This window comes from Cherax quadricarinatus, chromosome 36, assembly GCF_038502225.1.
Source record: "Cherax quadricarinatus isolate ZL_2023a chromosome 36, ASM3850222v1, whole genome shotgun sequence".
Classification (NCBI taxonomy): domain Eukaryota; kingdom Metazoa; phylum Arthropoda; class Malacostraca; order Decapoda; family Parastacidae; genus Cherax; species Cherax quadricarinatus.
Window position 1 is genome coordinate 14,246,780 of NC_091327.1, and position 17,500 is coordinate 14,264,279.

The following is a 17,500-nucleotide window of genomic DNA, read 5'->3' on the forward strand; positions in this document are numbered from 1 at the left end:
ACTGAAGGATGGTAAGATGGTGGGCTGAAGGATGGTAGGATGGAGGACTGAAGGATGGTAGGATGGAGGACTGAAGGATGGTAGGATGGAGGATGGAGGAGCGAACTGTATTCACTGAAACATCCCATAAATTGTTCTAGCCAATAAAATTTCACTAGTAGTTAAAAGTTACAAGTAATTTTATGTTTATTTAAGGCTGCCAGAAATGCTGTGCATAACCAGGGGCTTTCTGGAATCTATATCAAAAATATTACATTTTCCGAATCAATTACAATTCATGCTCTGTAGAAATAAAGTTTATCATTATTATTTATCATTATAAACACAAAGTAATTAACTCTTAAAGGATTTGTATGAACTGATCAAGTCAATAAATAAGGAAACGTTTCGCTACGAGTAACAGTCTCGTTGATCAGGCCCTGATCCACCGGGAGGCCTAGTCGTGGACCGGACAGCGGGGGCGTTGATCCCCGGAATACCCTCCAGGTAGACTCCAGGTAGGTATACGGGTGGCTTCTTAGGACTGAAGAAGTCACTCGAGGCGAAATATTTCCTTATTAAATGTATTGATCAGTGTGTGTTTTACCTACAGCTTGTCGATAGCACAAGAGGTACGACAAAGCTCACGGAGCAGGGAGAGAGAGTGGCCTTAGTAGCGACCAGCGAAGAGGCGAGGCCAGGAACTGTGAATCGACCCCTGCAATCACAAACTAAGCTCCTAGCACAGAGATCAAATTGCCTGGGATGATAGCTGCAGAGCTGAGTAAAGAAGGAGGGTGTATCTGCCATCACCCGGGCAGAATATTTGTGTGCCAGATGTGTGTTTACAACAGCCTGGGGAAGGGAACGTGGACGGAACACTGGATAGATAGACTGCTCGGGCGCCAGGATGGATATCATAGGCCTATTCTTACCTTACTATATTTATGAATGCTTCCTCTAAGATTACAGTTTTTTTTTCTTAAGACAGGCTAGGTTACATTAACTTATAAAAGAATCGGTATTGGCACATTTGGCAACACGGTGGCAACAAAGTACCAGGAAACGTTCAAATATGAATGTGTATTACTGGTGCTGCGAGACTGGACTCCATGCGCTGGTACACTGTTGGGAATGATTGATGTAATGTATGTTTTTTTATATTAATTCGTGTTATAAAATATATTAAAAGTACTAGAAATAAAATGGCAAACCACAGTTCGATGGGCACGCGCGCGCACACACACACACACACACACACACACACACACACACACACATATATATACACACACATACATACACACACACACACACACGCACACACACACACACACACACACACACACACACACACACACACACAGTCGGGGCCAGGAGCTAAGACTCGACCCCTGCAACCACAAATAGGTGAGTACACACACACACACACACACACACACACACACACACACACATACACACACACACACACACACGGAAGCGATGTAGTGGAGGCAGGATCCATACATAGCTTTAAGCAGAGGTATGATAAAGCTCACGGCTCAGGGAGAGTGACCTAGTAGCGATCAGTGAAGAGGAGGGGCCAGGAGCTCGGACTCGACCCCCGCAACCTCAACTAGGTGAGTACAACTATGTGAGTACACACACAGGAGCTGTGACTCGACCCTTGCAACCACATATAGGCGACTCCATACACACATCAATATATATATATACAGCACAAGAAGCACCAACCTGCAGGATAAGCTTTCACCCACTGATAGTAGTTAGCCGGTGTCTGAGTCTTGGAGGTGTAGGGTTGCATGACGCCTTCTGCAGGAGCAGGAGACCCTCCATAGAGGTGTGCATCCGTTGGACTGAGAGGCACTGTGGGAGGCACTGAAGTAACTGCTGGTGTGGCTAATCCACTCACTGTATTGAAGTAACAAGCGTTCATTTTGGCACTGTGGTAATCACTGTTCGCTGGGCTGACGGCAGCTTGTGGTGTTGAAGGAGTGGGCGTGTTGGGAAGTGATGGCTGGCTGGAAGACTGGGTTGGGGTGTGCTGACCGCTCCTGGGTGAGGCCATGGAGGTGTAGAACCCTTGGTTGGTATCGTAGCAAGGCGGAGGCGCTGGCGATGGCGTGGAAGTGCTGGTGGTTTGATCGTACTCGCTTTTGATAGCTGCTGCGTTTCCCAAGTATGTTGCTGGGTAGCGGTAGCCGTGCATGGCTGTTCCGTATTGCGAGTAGGCCTGTGAAGGGTCTGAATACCCCACAGGGCTCTTAGAACCTTGCATATAGGCATAGTGATCCTGAGCGGCGGTGCCCCAGCTACCAGCCGCAGCCACATTGCCAAAATAGGAGCTCATGACAGCGCGCGGGCGACAGATGATGGCCGTACTGATAGGCCTACTGTCCCAGGCCTACTGCACTTCGCCATTATCACGCTTTGGTGAGTCGGTCGTCACGTGACCAGCGCTGGCCAATCACAGGGCAGCTTGGCCATTGTCACGTCCTAGGCCGTTCGCGTGCATAGCCTCCCGGGGAATGCACCCTCCCACAACCCTCCCAGATTTACCCCATTTGGGACCTCTTGGGCCAATTTTTATGGTATTTTGGACATGCTACTTACGGGCGGTAGTGTTTTATTGATAACCTGAGCTGGTGTGGACGAGGAGAGGGAGAGACGCTGGCCTCACACGCCACTAAACACCTCGTTGACACTAAACCTCTTCACACAGTAGATACCAGAGCCAGATTTTTCTTGTTTTAGTTGGGTAGTCACATTACTTTATTGGGATTTTTTTTTGTGTGTGTGTGGAGCTGTAAAGTGGATGACAAATGTAAGATTTAATGCTAAATAAGAAGGGGCACACACACAAACATCCACACAGACACACAGACACACAGACACACACAGACACACACACAGACACACACACAGACACACACACACACACACACACACACACACACACACACACACACACACACACACACACACACACACACACACACACACACACACACACACACACACACACACACACACACACACACACACACACACACACACACACACACACACACCATATATATATATATATATATATATATATATATATATATATGTATATACATATATATATATAGATACATATATATGTATACATACATATATATGTATATATATATATATATATATATATATATATATATATATATATATATATATATATATATATATATATATACATACATATAGTGTATATATTGACAATGAGAAAATAATCAGTATTCCAGGAATTATTGGAAAGAGGGTCGCCAGCAACTGAAATAATCGATAACACGATGTTTGGTGGATAGGAGTGTTGGGGATGTGTGGTGGGGGAGGTGTAGTGGAGGAGGCGGGGTGGAGGAGCGGGGTGGTGGAGCGGGGTGGTGGAGCTGTGTTGGGAAAGAAGTGGAGAGGAAGGCGTGATAGTGGAGGAGTGGTGGAAGTGTGGGGAAAGAGAGGAAGGGAAGTGGGTAGAGGGGGGGATATAGTGGGGAAAGGGACGGGAGAATGCGAGGTCTGTCACATTGCGTTTTCCCACACATCAGTTCCTCACATTTACTGATTTTCTCTTATTTTTGCTGCTTCCCTGCAGAAAATATCCCTCACTTCTCTCGTTATGCATTTTTCATTTCCCCATACACAGAAAAATCTCTCTTTTCCTGCATACAAATTTTCATACATTTATTTAGTTTCTTTCTGTACTGAGAGAAACTTAATTCTCCATATATAGTATTATAGAGACATAAATAGTTATAAAACAGTTGCAATGCACACGTAATTGTTATAGGCATATATGTCTGAGGATCTCACTTTCAAGGATCACAACAGTGCCATGATCACAAGTGCAAAGAAAATGATATGATGGATAATGAGAACGTTCAGAATAAGAAATGCCAAACCAATGATGTTCCTTTTCAAATCACTTGTTCTCTCTAGGCTGGAATACTGCTGTACATTAACATCTCCATTCAAAGCAGGTGAAATTGCAGATCTAAAGTGTACAGAGATCCTTTACTGCACGTATAAGTTCTGTCAAGCACCTTAACTACTGGGAACGCTTGGAAGCACTTGACTTGTACTCACTGGAACGCAGGAGAGAGAGATATATAATAATCTACACTTGGAAAATCCTAGAAGGAATGGTCCCGAATCTGCACACAGAAATTACTCCCTACGAAAGTAAAAGACTGGGCAGGCGATGCAAAATACCCCCAATTAAAAGTAGGGGCGCCATTGGTACACTAAAAGAAAACACCATAAGTGTCAGGGGCCCAAGACTGTTCAACAGCCTCTCACCAAGCATAAGGGGAATTACCAACAGGCTGGCTTCAAGAGGGAGCTGGACAGATACCTAAAGTCGGTGCCGGATCAGCCGGGCTGTGGCTCGTACGTTGTACTACTTGCGGCCAGCAGTAACAGCCTGGTTGATCAGGCCCTGATCCACCGGGAGGCCTAGTCGTGGACCGGGCCGCAGGGACGTTGATCCCCGGAATACCCTCCAGGCTAGGTCCAGGCCATAGGTGGACAATTGTTATAGGCATACACTGGTGGACAACTGTTATAGGCATACACTGGTGGACAATTGTTATAGGCATACACTGGTGGACAATTGTTATAGGCATACACTGGTGGACAATTGTTATAGGCATACACTGGTGGACAATTGTTATAGGCATACACTGGTGAACAATTGCTATAGGCATACATTGGTGAACAATTGTTATAGGCATACACTGGTGGACAATTGTTATAGGCATACACTGGTGAGCTGGTGGACAATTGTTATAGGCATACACTGGTGAACAATTGCTATAGGCATACACTGGTGGACAATTGTTATAGGCATACACTGGTGGACAATTGTTATAGGCATACACTGGTGAACAATTGCTATAGGCATACACTAGTGAACAATTGTTATAGGCATACACTGGTGAACAATTGTTATAGGCATACACTGGTGGACAATTGTTATAGGCATACACTGGTGGACAATTGTTATAGGCATACACTGGTGGACAATTGTTATAGGCATACACTGGTGAACAATTGTTATAGGCATACACTGGTGAACAATTGTTATAGGCATACACTGGTGAACAATTGTTATAGGCATACACTGGTGAACAATTGTTATAGGCATACACTGGTGAACAATTGTTATAGGCATACACTGGTGAACAATTGTTATAGGCATACACTGGTGGACAATTGTTATAGGCCAAGTGGTAGTGAAACGTATTATGTCTGACTTCCCTTTTCTTGTCTACCCTCTATTCTTTTTGTTGTCTTGTCCTACCCTGCTGCCAGCAGTAACAGTCTGGTTGATCAGATCCTGATCCACCATGAGGCCTAGTCTCAGAGCGAGCCGCGGGGGTGTTGACCCCCGAGACACTCTCCAGGTAAACTCCAGGTAAACCCTAATCCCTTCCCTCCTTGTTCATGCAGTTTTAAACAGAGCATAACCAAAATTACATACCTGGAGCCTTGGCAAATATACACAAATATACACAATAAAAATATCTTCAAACAAACAAAGTCTTTGAAGAAATCAACAAAAGATTTAGACATTTATCTCTACAGATTTCTCTGGTTGAATGCCACCAGCTATTTGCAAATAATATATAGGTAAATCTTCCTTGTGATGATATCACAGAGGACAGTCCTGAGCATTATATTCCTCTCGTGAATTTTATATCTCCCGGAGAGGTGGGGAAATGAAATAGAAAATGTCAAAGCGTCGGTTTTCTCGGGAATTAAGAACTTAGGAGTTGTTCTGGCAGGACTGTCCTCCCCGGAGGGGTGTTAGGGGTGAGAAATGGTGTGTGGGAGGGATAAGGGAGAGTGGTCTGGAGGAATGGGGGAGGGGGGATGGGTGAGGGGGATACGGGGATAAGGGGGAAGGGATAAGGAAGATAGGGTAGTATGAGGGAGAGAGAGGGTGGAAGGGGAGGGTCAAGCCAGTAAAATTTATTTCCTATTATTCTCTCCCTTTTCTCTACCTTCCCTTCACCCCTCACCCTTCCTCCCTTCCTCCTCCTCCCACACGCACACACACACGGGAACATACATCCGCAGTGTGCTGCTGCCATGTAAAGTAAGGGTAGCAGCACACTGCTGATGTATCCAGTTATATTTCATAATAATAGACAACATATCTTATATTTTCATCTCTTGACGTGACTGATTTTTTTTTTTTGTAATTTTTGTGATTATTGTTTATATATTGGTAAGCAGAGAAACCCGAATCCATGTTATACTATAGGCATTTAAAAAAAAATATTTTTTTAAGGTGAAAGTTAGTAATACTAAGAATAATGGAGGTTAGATGAAAAAAAATGGATTTAAGGGCACTTTGCTTTATTTCCTTAAGTGAAATATATAAATACATTCAACTCTCTCTCTCTCTCTCTCTCTCTCTCTCTCTCTCTCTCTCTCTCTCTCTCTCTCTCTCTCTCTCTCTCTCTCTCTCTCTCTCTCTCTCTCTCTCTCTCTCTCTCTCTCTCTCTCTCTCTCCCTCTCTCCCTCTCCTTCCTTCCTCCCCCTCTCTCTCTCTTCCGGCGCCTCATATGGCAAGAGTTAATAGGACCAGAGTTTGACATGTCCACACAGGGGAAGGCTGGCTCGCCCGCCTCTTTAAATAATCAGCCCCAGAAACCCTGTGAAATTGTTTGGTGGCTGTAGCAGCAGGGGATCAGCAGGGAAAGGGAAGGGGGTTCAGAAGTGCAGAGGAAAAAGGGGTTAGCAGGAGCTCAGCAGGAGAGGGCGAGGAAGGCTCGAAGAAGGTTCAGTAAGGGATGCAAAAAGAAGTTCAACATCAAAAGGGTTAAGAGCTTAGCACAAGAGAGGAAAAAAGGCTGCCAGGGGCTCAGCAGGGAAGGAAGGATGCTCAGTAGATATTGGGAATGGGGGCTCTGCAGGGGCTTGGCAGGGGTGGGACAATGTGACTGACAGGGAAACTGAGGGATAGAAATGACTTGATGTGTTGCTGGAGAAAAATTATGAAATTTTTAAGAGAATTACTGAAGTAAACACACAAGTGATAAGAGGCGAGGGAGATGGGTAATTGCTAGCAAAAAATAAATGGGGATACTAAGGAAGGAAGTGGTGCGAAGAAGAAAGAAATGCCGTCAGAAGGAAAGAAAAAATGTCAAAATGAATTAAATGGTGTCAAAAGAAAAGGAAGATCTCAGAAAAAGAAAAGGCACTGGCCAGCAGAGATAAAACACGTCCACAGTGGAGGAGCATTAAGATACCTGAGTGATATTCGGTGTCCACACCTTGACTTGAATCGATAATTCACAATCGAATGATCTTTTTCACAAGGAAATCGCTCATTCTCTTTAACAAGATTCATGTCTAAGAAGCCTCTCTCTCTCTCTCTCTCTCTCTCTCTCTCTCTCTCTCTCTCTCTCTCTCTCTCTCTCTCTCTCTCTCTCTCTCTCTCTCTCTCTCTCTCTCTCTCTCTCTCTCTCTCTCTCTCTCTCTCTCTCTTTCTCTCTCTCTCTTTGTTATAAATATCCATACGATTCTGAAAACTTATGTTCAACTGGAGTGGTTTAATTAATATTAATTAAAATAATTATACTACTACTACTACTACTACTACTACTACTACTACTACTACTACTACTACTACTACTACTACTACTACTGCTGCTGCTGCTGCTGCTGCTGCTACTGCTGCTGCTGCTGCTGCTGCTGCTGCTGCTGCTGCTGCTGCTGCTGCTTGTGCTGCTGCTTGTGCTGCTGCTTGTGCTGCTGCTGCTGCTGCTTGTGCTGCTGCTTGTGCTGCTGCTGCTGCTTGTGCTGCTGCTTGTGCTGCTGCTGGTGCTGCTTGTGGTGCTGCTTGTGCTGCTGCTTGTGCTGCTGCTGGTGCTGCTTGTGCTGCTGCTTGTGCTGCTGCTGCTGCTTGTGGTGCTGCTTGTGCTGCTGCTGGTGCTGCTTGTGGTGCTGCTTGTGCTGCTGCTTGTGCTGCTGCTTGTGCTGCTGCTGGTGCTGCTTGTGGTGCTGCTTGTGCTGCTGCTGCTGCTGCTTGTGCTGCTGCTTGTGCTGCTGCTGCTGCTTGTGCTGCTGCTTGTGCTGCTGCTGGTGCTGCTTGTGGTGCTGCTTGTGCTGCTGCTTGTGCTGCTGCTGGTGCTGCTTGTGCTGCTGCTTGTGCTGCTGCTGCTGCTTGTGGTGCTGCTTGTGCTGCTGCTGGTGCTGCTTGTGGTGCTGCTTGTGCTGCTGCTTGTGGTGCTGCTTGTGCTGCTGCTTGTGCTGCTGCTGGTGCTGCTTGTGGTGCTGCTTGTGCTGCTGCTTGTGCTGCTGCTGGTGCTGCTTGTGGTGCTGCTTGTGCTGCTGCTTAGCGTTCAAACTAATTCTGATGGGGTTTAGTTCCCTGTAGTGTATATAATTTGGTTAAAGTACGTGGCCAGGGCCGGAGGCTGTGTAAATGTTTATGAATGTACTGGCAGCCTGTTCGTGTGTCTGGCTAATGTTACTATTTTAACTAGTACTATTACTGATACCCTCACTACCTATACTACTATTAACACTACCACTACTACTACAACTATTACTGCTACACTACTGCCACTTCTACCATCCTACTATGGTTGTTGCTACTACTACTACAGCTATTATTATTATTATTATTATTATTATTATTATTATTATTATTAGTAGTAGTAGTAGTAGTAGTAGTAGTAGTAGTAGTAGTAGTAGTAGTAGTAGTAGTAGTAGTAGTAGTATTGCTGCCATTGTAACTACTATTAATAGCAAAACAATTAAAATATAATTGAAAAATAGGTATGGTGATACCGACAAGATGTGGAAGCGACATATTTACATAGTTGCGGAAAAAAGTTCCTATACTCTCTCCTGGGCAGAAATAATAACTGTTAACTCAGACATTAAACAGTGTAGTAAAGGCTATATTAATTAATGACTTAGCACAGCTCTTAAAGACAATGATTATTGGTTGAAATTTTTTTTTAGACAAATTCTAAACAAATATTTTTAGAAAAAATTTTTTAGATATGAAAAATTATATTTTTATAAATTTATTAAAAAATAGAAAAACTTTTTTTTATTTTTTGACCAACAAAATTTGGAAAAAATTTTAGAATTTTTAAAACAAAAAAATTTTTAGGCAAAATAATATGCAATTTTATTTGGACAGTTTTTAGAGAAACTTTCTTTTGACAAATTTTATTTTTATAGACACACCTACACACAAATATATCTCCAGATATATCTACCTATACCGCTACCATAACTATCTATACCACATTGTACTAGTAGGTGAAACAGCTATGTTGCTGTCTTGGGTGCGTGGTGGGAGAGAAGTCTCGTTCTACTTCCTGCCTTCGCATCTCTCTCTCTCTCTCTCTCTCTCTCTCTCTCTCTCTCTCTCTCTCTCTCTCTCTCTCTCTCTCTCTCTCTCTCTCTCCCCTCTCTCTTCCCCACCCCTTCCCCTCGTCCACGTGGCAGGGAAGGGGCAGCTGACGAAGCCATCCCATGACCCTCCCTTTGACTACCACCACCACCACCACCACCACCACCACCACCACAACCACCACCAACACACTCACCTCCACAACCACCACCACCACCACCACCACCACCACCACCACCACCACCACAACCACCACCACAACCACCACCACAACCACCACCACAACCACCACCACGATTGCCACCACAACCACCACCATCACCACCACCACCACCACCGTCAACACCACCACCAGCACCACCAACACCAACACCACAATCACCACCACCATCACCACCACCACCACCACCGTCAACACCACCACCAGCACCACCAACACCAACACCACAATCACCACCACCATCACCACCACTCACCGCCATCACCAACACTACCACCACCAACACTACCACCACCAACACTACCACCACCACCACCACAATCACCACCACCACTTAGAATAATAATAATAATAATAATAATAATAATAATAATAATAATAATAATAATAATAATAATAATAAACATTATCATTATTAAATCGTAGGGAAGTGGAAGGTAATTATTATTGATTTGATAAAAGGAAAGGTTTGCTCTGATTCCTTGGATTAATATTATATTCGATAACAAGCTTTGCGAGTTATACAGCATCACTCTGAATCAAGAACCAGTCACTAGCATCACGCACCCTCTCTCTCTCTCTTTTGAAAAACTATGAAGATTTTCTCTAGAATAATCCAATAATCCAGTCAAGGACCCCGATGTAAATAAGTCAAGGACCACAATGGAATAAAGTCAAGGACCACAATGGAAATAAGTCAAGGACCGCAATGGAAATAAGTCAAGGACCACAATGGAAATAAGCCAAGGACCACAATGGAAATAAGTCAAGGACCACAATGGAAATAAGCCAAGGACCGCAATGGAAATAAGTCAAGGACCGCAATGGAAATAAGTCAAGGACCACAATGGAAATAAGCCAAGGACCACAATGGAAATAAGTCAAGGACCGCAATGGAAATAAGTCAAGGACCACAATGGAAATAAGCCAAGGACCACAATGGAAATAAGTCAAGGACCACAATGGAAATAAGTCAATGACCCCATTGGAAATGAGTCAAGTATCCCAATGGAAATAAGTCACATTGTCTGGATTATCCTGGTGGTTAATTTACCCTATGTATGATAATTGCACTTATGTGTACCTGTACCTAAATAAACTTACTTATACCTAGTCATCAAGAATTACATTTATTTGTCGTAATCATACAACATTAATATAAGAGTACTTGTCTAGCACAAAGAGTGGTGAAGGCTCGATCCTCCGTCGTCTAACCACAGATTTGGATTCCTGGCGAAAAATATTTAGGTTTCCCTCCTATGTTCGTCGATATTTTTACTACCCGAGCGACGAATTATATCCAAAAGTCGCAGGGAAGGTCAAACATCTGGTATCAAGGCTGCCAGTTATGTAAAATATTGGGGAGTGTATCCCCTAGATTAGGTATCAACACTTTGGCGAGGGAGGGGAGAGGGAAGAAAGGAGGAAGGGTGTAGAAAGAGTAGGAGGGATAAGAGGAATAGATTAGGGGGGTGACTGAAATATAGTGGGAGAAAAAAAAGATGAATGGAAAAGAATTGGAAATATTAAGATTGAAGAAAAAGAGCAATAGACAAACGAAAGGGTTGGAAGAACGGATGAGAGATAGATGGTGAAGTGGAATGGATTAAATAAGAAATGGAGAAAGAGAGACTGAGAGAAAATGGGAAATATACAATAAGGAAGACTGGGGAGTTATAAGATGACAATTACAGAGAAGTTAGATGGTGTAAACTCTCATGATAAGGGGACACGGGGAAGTTATGTAGGTGGCTGGAAATAAGGGAAGATAAGAAGTGAAAGAAGGCGGATGCTGTGAATTGCAGGAGCATGAAAAAGCTCGAGGAGAGGGAGAAAGTGAAGCTTTTATTGAAGCAAATACTCTGAGGAGCCTTAAAAAGGTTTTACTGATGAGTGCAAATGATTTGTGTTGGTGAGGCTTAATCACGGCGATTCTTCTGGTCTTACGTTGTCCAAAGAGAACTCTAAATGCAGTGTGTTACCTAACGTAAATAGAACCTTATCCCTTTAATTGCTGGACTATGATGTGGTTACAAAAAAGTTGTATAAACTGGAAGGTGACTTCTTTTTCAACAAGATATTGTAATGTAGCTCAACTCTGGCCAAAAAAAAAAAATAAAAAATAAAAAAAATAAATACAATTCTTGCGTTTCTGATAAGTTCCCAAATTGGAAACGCTGGCATATTTTCAGTATATTTCACAAATTTAATATACTTCGCCTCATCTGTAAACTTTTAACCTGACAATTACACGCCATTCATAATTCATGATGAATTCAGCATTAACATAGAAATGTCCCATGTGCGTCATGTTACAGGTGTGTTTACAAGTATATTACAGGTATGTCACAAGTATACCACAGGTAACACTAATCCTCTCTGAAACAAAAGCTCGTCCAGGAAACTGACGTATTATCAAGGAGGAGAAATAGTACACAAAAGTCTTACTCTCAAATTGCTTAAAAACGGACAAAACTGATTACTTTCTGGCTGGTCTAATTGGGATAGTAATGAGGAGAGGTAAGAAGAAACTTGTATGATTCTCAAGGAGTATAAGAGTCTCACAGAGGCATTAACACGCATCTACGTACATCCTGTTAGTAAAACTGACTTATAGCTGCCACAATTATATTAAAACGAACAGATGCCTTTTTAATCCACTAAAACAACCAGGAGAGATTAGATCAAATTTACCACAACTAAAAAGAAAAACAGTGGCTAAAATGCCTTCTCAAATAGATTGAAATAGAGTGAGAATAGACCGAGATGATGAGGCACTGAGATAAAGTGAAAGGAGAAAAGAAAAGGATGATCTTTAGAGAGTAATTCAATAGCCCAAAAAGAGACGAATATGCGAACGAATGGCAACCCTTTTACTTAGACTTAATTAGAATAATAATAACAGAAAAAAAAAAACAAATCCTACGGTCCGGGTCCCCGGCCAGGAAACAACTACGAGTAATTTTGAGAAACACAGGTGGCAGTTACAGGTAATGATAATAAAAAATAAACCTGAAACCTGATACACATTTTCATGTCCAGGTATAGATGATGATACATCGACTCACCAAAATATCAGATCTGAGAGTGATCTGATCTTTTGGTGACAGGGAAATCAGCCAAAAATAATCACAGGTTCGAGAGAGAAGCTGTGTGTTCATGGTAAACTTGAGGAAAACAAAAGTAATTAAAAGGTCAGATCCCGTAGCTTGATTGCTAGCGCACTCAGCTCACACACTGAGGTCCGTGGTTCGATCTCCTGTACGAGTGGAAACATTAGGACGTGTTTCCTTAAGGCACCTGCTGTCCTTGTTCGCCTAGCAGTAAAACAGGTACCCGGGTGTTAGTCGACTGGTATGGGTCGCATCCTGGAGTCAAAATTAACCTAATTTGGCCGAAATGTTCAGCTAACAAGGGGTTTTCTATATAGTATGTCACTGATGTCAGTTAGGTCTGTACATGTTGTACACATACTTGCAGAAATAAAGATTATTGTTGTTATTATTATTATTATTATTATTATTATTATTATTATTATTATTATTATTATTATTATTATTATTATTATTATTATCAACATCATCATCTAAGATGTTTGTACCAACAAACTCGACAAAGCTCTTCTGTACTATTACAAATACTCATTATTAATGAGTGTCATAAAAGACGAGTGAAGGGCAGTGAGCCAGGCACTCACAGTGAACCAGGCACTCACAGTGAGCGAGGCACTCACAGTGAACTAGGCACTCACAGTGAGCCAGGCACTCACAGTGAGCCAGGCACTCACAGAATACAGGAACAACGGGCGAGGGATGCTGCTAGTGCAGGTGGTGGTCGTCTTGATGCTAATATTATTATTGGCTATTATTGTAGTGGTGATGGTGGTCGTGGTTCTAGCATTGCTATAAGGGGTTATAGTTGTGGTGCTAATGTTATTATTAGTGGTTATGGTTGTGGTGGTAGTGCTGGTATTATTGCTAGTGGCTATGGTAGTGCTAATACTGTTATTAGTGATTATGGTGGTATTGGAGGTGATTACAGTCTTGGTGGGGCTTATATTGCTATTAGTGGCTATGTTGATGGCGGGGGCAGTAGCAATTCTACTTACAAAATACAAAATAATAATATCGTGGCTTACCTTTAGATTATCTGTAGCCACTTCGAGAAATGACTTCCCCCTCGGCCGGTTCCAGACTAGACTAATTATGGTCCTGGACGAGCTGAAATCATGTTCAGCTTTCATTACCAACTTGTAGGTTAGTTGTGAATCCCATCACACAATCCTGCTGACTTCTGAAACGAAAAACAGCCAGGAGAAACATAACTAAATGCTGTCCAGAAACGTCCCCGGGGGCCTGGCCCATGATTAGTACCTCCTGGCTGTTACTGCTGGCCGCACGCAGTCCAAAATGCTAACAACAGCCCGGTTGGTTAAGGACTGACTTTAGAACTTTATTTAGTTCCTTCTTGAAGACAGCTATGGATCTATTAGCAACCCCCACTTATGTATGATGGGAGGCTATTGAACAGACTTGGGCCCCTTACACTTATTGTGTTGTCTCTCACTGTAATCAAAGCAACTTCTGCATTTCATTGGAGGTACTATATTTGCATCGTCTATCGAACCTTTTGCTATTGAAGGGAGTAATTTCAGTGTGCAGATTTTGGACCGGTCCCACTAGAATTTTCCAAATGTAAATTATGATGTATCTTTCTCTCCTGCGTTCCAAGGGGAACAGGCCTTGACAGAACTTATTCATGCATTAAGAGGTCTGTTTACATTTTCTAGATCCACCACTTCGCCTGCCTGAAAGGAGCTGTTAGTGTACGGCAGCATTCCAGTCTAGAGAGAATTGTTCCAGCAACAGTATTGTAGGCTATTTGTGAATTATTTAAGCCAGGTATTATGCTTTTTGTGAGTTTTTGTCAGTCACCGAATTATGAGATTTTATGAATTGTTCCTACAACAGCAATATAGGTTATTTTTAAGTTGTTCCTGCAATAGTATCGGAACTTTTAGTCTCGCCATCACTGTTTTGGTTGGCTTGGTGACTGGAGCCTAAACTCCTACGTAATAATTTTGATATTCGAATATGTTATTTGACTTCTTGCGTTGTGAATATTATAATTAATGACGGCTGGGCTTGACACCATCACTTTCATTGATTGGCTCACCAGACTGACCGCTCACCCACGCCATTCCGTATACACATTTGTGGGAAATATTTTTCGCAGTTCACCCCCGTCCTTTCCCAACATTCAGAACCCCTCTCTTTTGCCTATTCCTGGTCCTCGCCACCCCCACATCTCCACTCCCCCGTCACCTCTATGTGAATATCTGCTTTTGTTGTCACTCTATTCATTATTCATCTCGGCGACCTATTCATTCCCGGCCAGCAGAGGTTTCTCTAACGTTCACAAATGCAGGGAAACACAGCCGGGACTGATGTCAACTCCACCAGACTGGTTCCTGCTGCTTCGGGGACCCAGCCGTCAAATCACCACCACTGCCACCACTCGTCCAGCTTCCACAGATACTTCTTCAACCCCCACAACCACTTGTACAACCATAATTTCCACCACAGCCACCACCAAGACAACCGCAGCCACCAGTACAACCATCATAAGCACAACAACCACAACCACCACCACCACCACTATCACCACCACCAGCACGATAACTTCAACCACCATTACACCCATCATCAGCACCACCACAATCCCAGCCACCTAGACAACCAACGCCTGTACCCTCACCATTACCACAACTACATATACCATCACCACACATACTACAACCACAGTCACAACCACTACGACAGAATGACTCCACATCCAGCCCGTCTGTTTACTCCTGCCATTTATAAAAACAGACAATTTTATTCCCTTTAAATTACCCCGGCAAGTCTCTCTTGGCTTAACAAACTCCGGGAGCTCAGTGCAAGTGTTGGGGAGGAGAATAATCAGCTGTTAGCTGTCACACTGCATACTTGGCTACCATAAAACTCGCTCATCCTCATCCCTTTCAACACAAAACCTACTATAAACTTCTGTCGGAACCCCAACCGCTCGTAACTTGTGCCTCACATGTGGTGGTGGTGGTGATGGTGGTGGTGGTTTCGGTTGTGGTGGTAGTGGTGGGGTGATGGTGGTGATGGTGGTGGGGTGATGGTGGTGGCTGTGGTGGTAGTGGTGGGGTGATGGTGGTGATGGTGGTGGGGTGATGGTGGTGGTTGTGGGGGTGATGGGGGGATGATAATGGTGGCTGTGGTGGTAGTGGTGGGGTGATGGTGGTGGTGATGGTGGTGGAGGCGGTGGTGGTGTTAGGATGATGGTGGTGATGGTGGTAGTGGTGGGGTGATGGTGGTGGTTGTGGTAGCGGGGTGATGGTGGTGATGATGATGGAAATGGTGGTGATGGTGGTGAGGGTGGCGTTGGAGGTGGTGGTGGTGGTGGTGGTGGTGGTGGTGGTGGTCTGAATATCTTTATCTGTAAACGTTTCGCCATCGAATGTGTGCATTACTTCTGAACCCTTTGTAGACGACAGAGGATACTCTATTTGACAGGTATCCTATTATCCAGCAGAGTAAGCTACCACCAATATTCATTTTGACTAGTTCATGTAATATAACGGTTCAGAGAGAGCAAGGGTGTAAGGAAACCTGGAACCCAGCGATAATGAGGAGACTGCTATATCACCAGTTAGCAACGCAACTCCCTGCGGTGTTTACCATGACTGGGGAACAAAACAAGGATGTGGAATGGTTTCAACTAGTGAGGAGATATTACGGGGTCGCACTTTGCCCTTGTGATGCCGTCTTCTGGGAAAGAGACAGCACAGGTGTGTTGGTAGAGTGAAGGAAGCTGATAAAAAAGAAGCTACCAGGCTAATGTTAAGACTTGTGATTTTTGGCTTCGCACCTCCGAGCGAGAAAAGTTTTTCTTTGGTTATTTAACAAAACTGGATACAGCAACAGTGTGCTGTTCTCTTACTCTATATAAGACAAATATAGTGGAAACAAAAGCTACTCAAGTTTTACAGGATTGGTTTCGAATATATAATAGCAAAATTCTTCAGCCTGAACTGGTAGATTTCAGTAGGGCGACGAAGATATAACGTCCGGTATTCCTCTACAGTGTCAGTAGCAACGGCAGCTGAATAAATTTCCTTCCAGAGGAGCAGGAGTAATTATTACGTGAATTACCATCACTCTGGAGAAAAGGAATTTTTAACGATATCATCCTTATCACAAAGAGAATAATTTAAAGAAAATACACAAACACCGATAAGCAAATACGAAAAAAAGCTCTGAAATTAACTGAACCCTATTCGAGGTGCAATATAAATATCGCATTCTTTCCTCGAGTCATTTAGTCACATACATCATAAAGCAAGTCAAAATAACACCTACGTAATGGGCACCATTAACGTCAAGTGATATTTGATGGGGATTATTTTTCTACTTTCACAATGCTGACAGGAGTAATGACAATTTAGATCTAAACTAAATGAGTATTAATTCCGTAAAGACACGGCAGAAGTTCATCGACACTTTTTTTCCAGAATCAGTACGCTAGACACGCAGTCGCCAATTGAGAGAGAGGGAGAGAGAGATCGCTGCTGGTAAACATTACTACGGTTGGGGATGGTTAGCCACTCAACACGTAATTTACTAAGCTCTTCAACACACCGAGATAAAGCAACGAAAAAAAAGAAGAGAAGTTGATGGTGAAGCAGTAGTCTGGGATGTCTGGTGTGATGGATGTGTTGGGGTGTGGGTGGGAGAGACTGGATGCTGTTTACCTTCCCTTACTCTGTGTACACCGAGGGGTAGGTATCTCTCAGTGTTTGTATACCGAGAGATGTTTATATCTCACTG

The 17,500-nt window shown here is 43.3% G+C and overlaps 1 protein-coding gene across 1 annotated transcript in view; it reads right to left on the reverse strand.

Annotated features, from left to right (window-relative positions):
• The window catches only part of LOC128691304 (homeobox protein Hox-B5-like), an 11,706-nt gene extending 9,160 nt beyond the window's left edge, over positions 1-2,546 (reverse strand). Inside the window, exon 1 of the mRNA XM_053780129.1 lies at positions 1,717-2,546. Within this exon, the coding sequence (XP_053636104.1) occupies positions 1,717-2,332 (616 nt within the window). The 5' untranslated portion in view covers positions 2,333-2,546. The remainder of the gene's footprint in view (positions 1-1,716) is intronic.
• Positions 2,547-17,500: the final 14,954 nt, after the last annotated feature.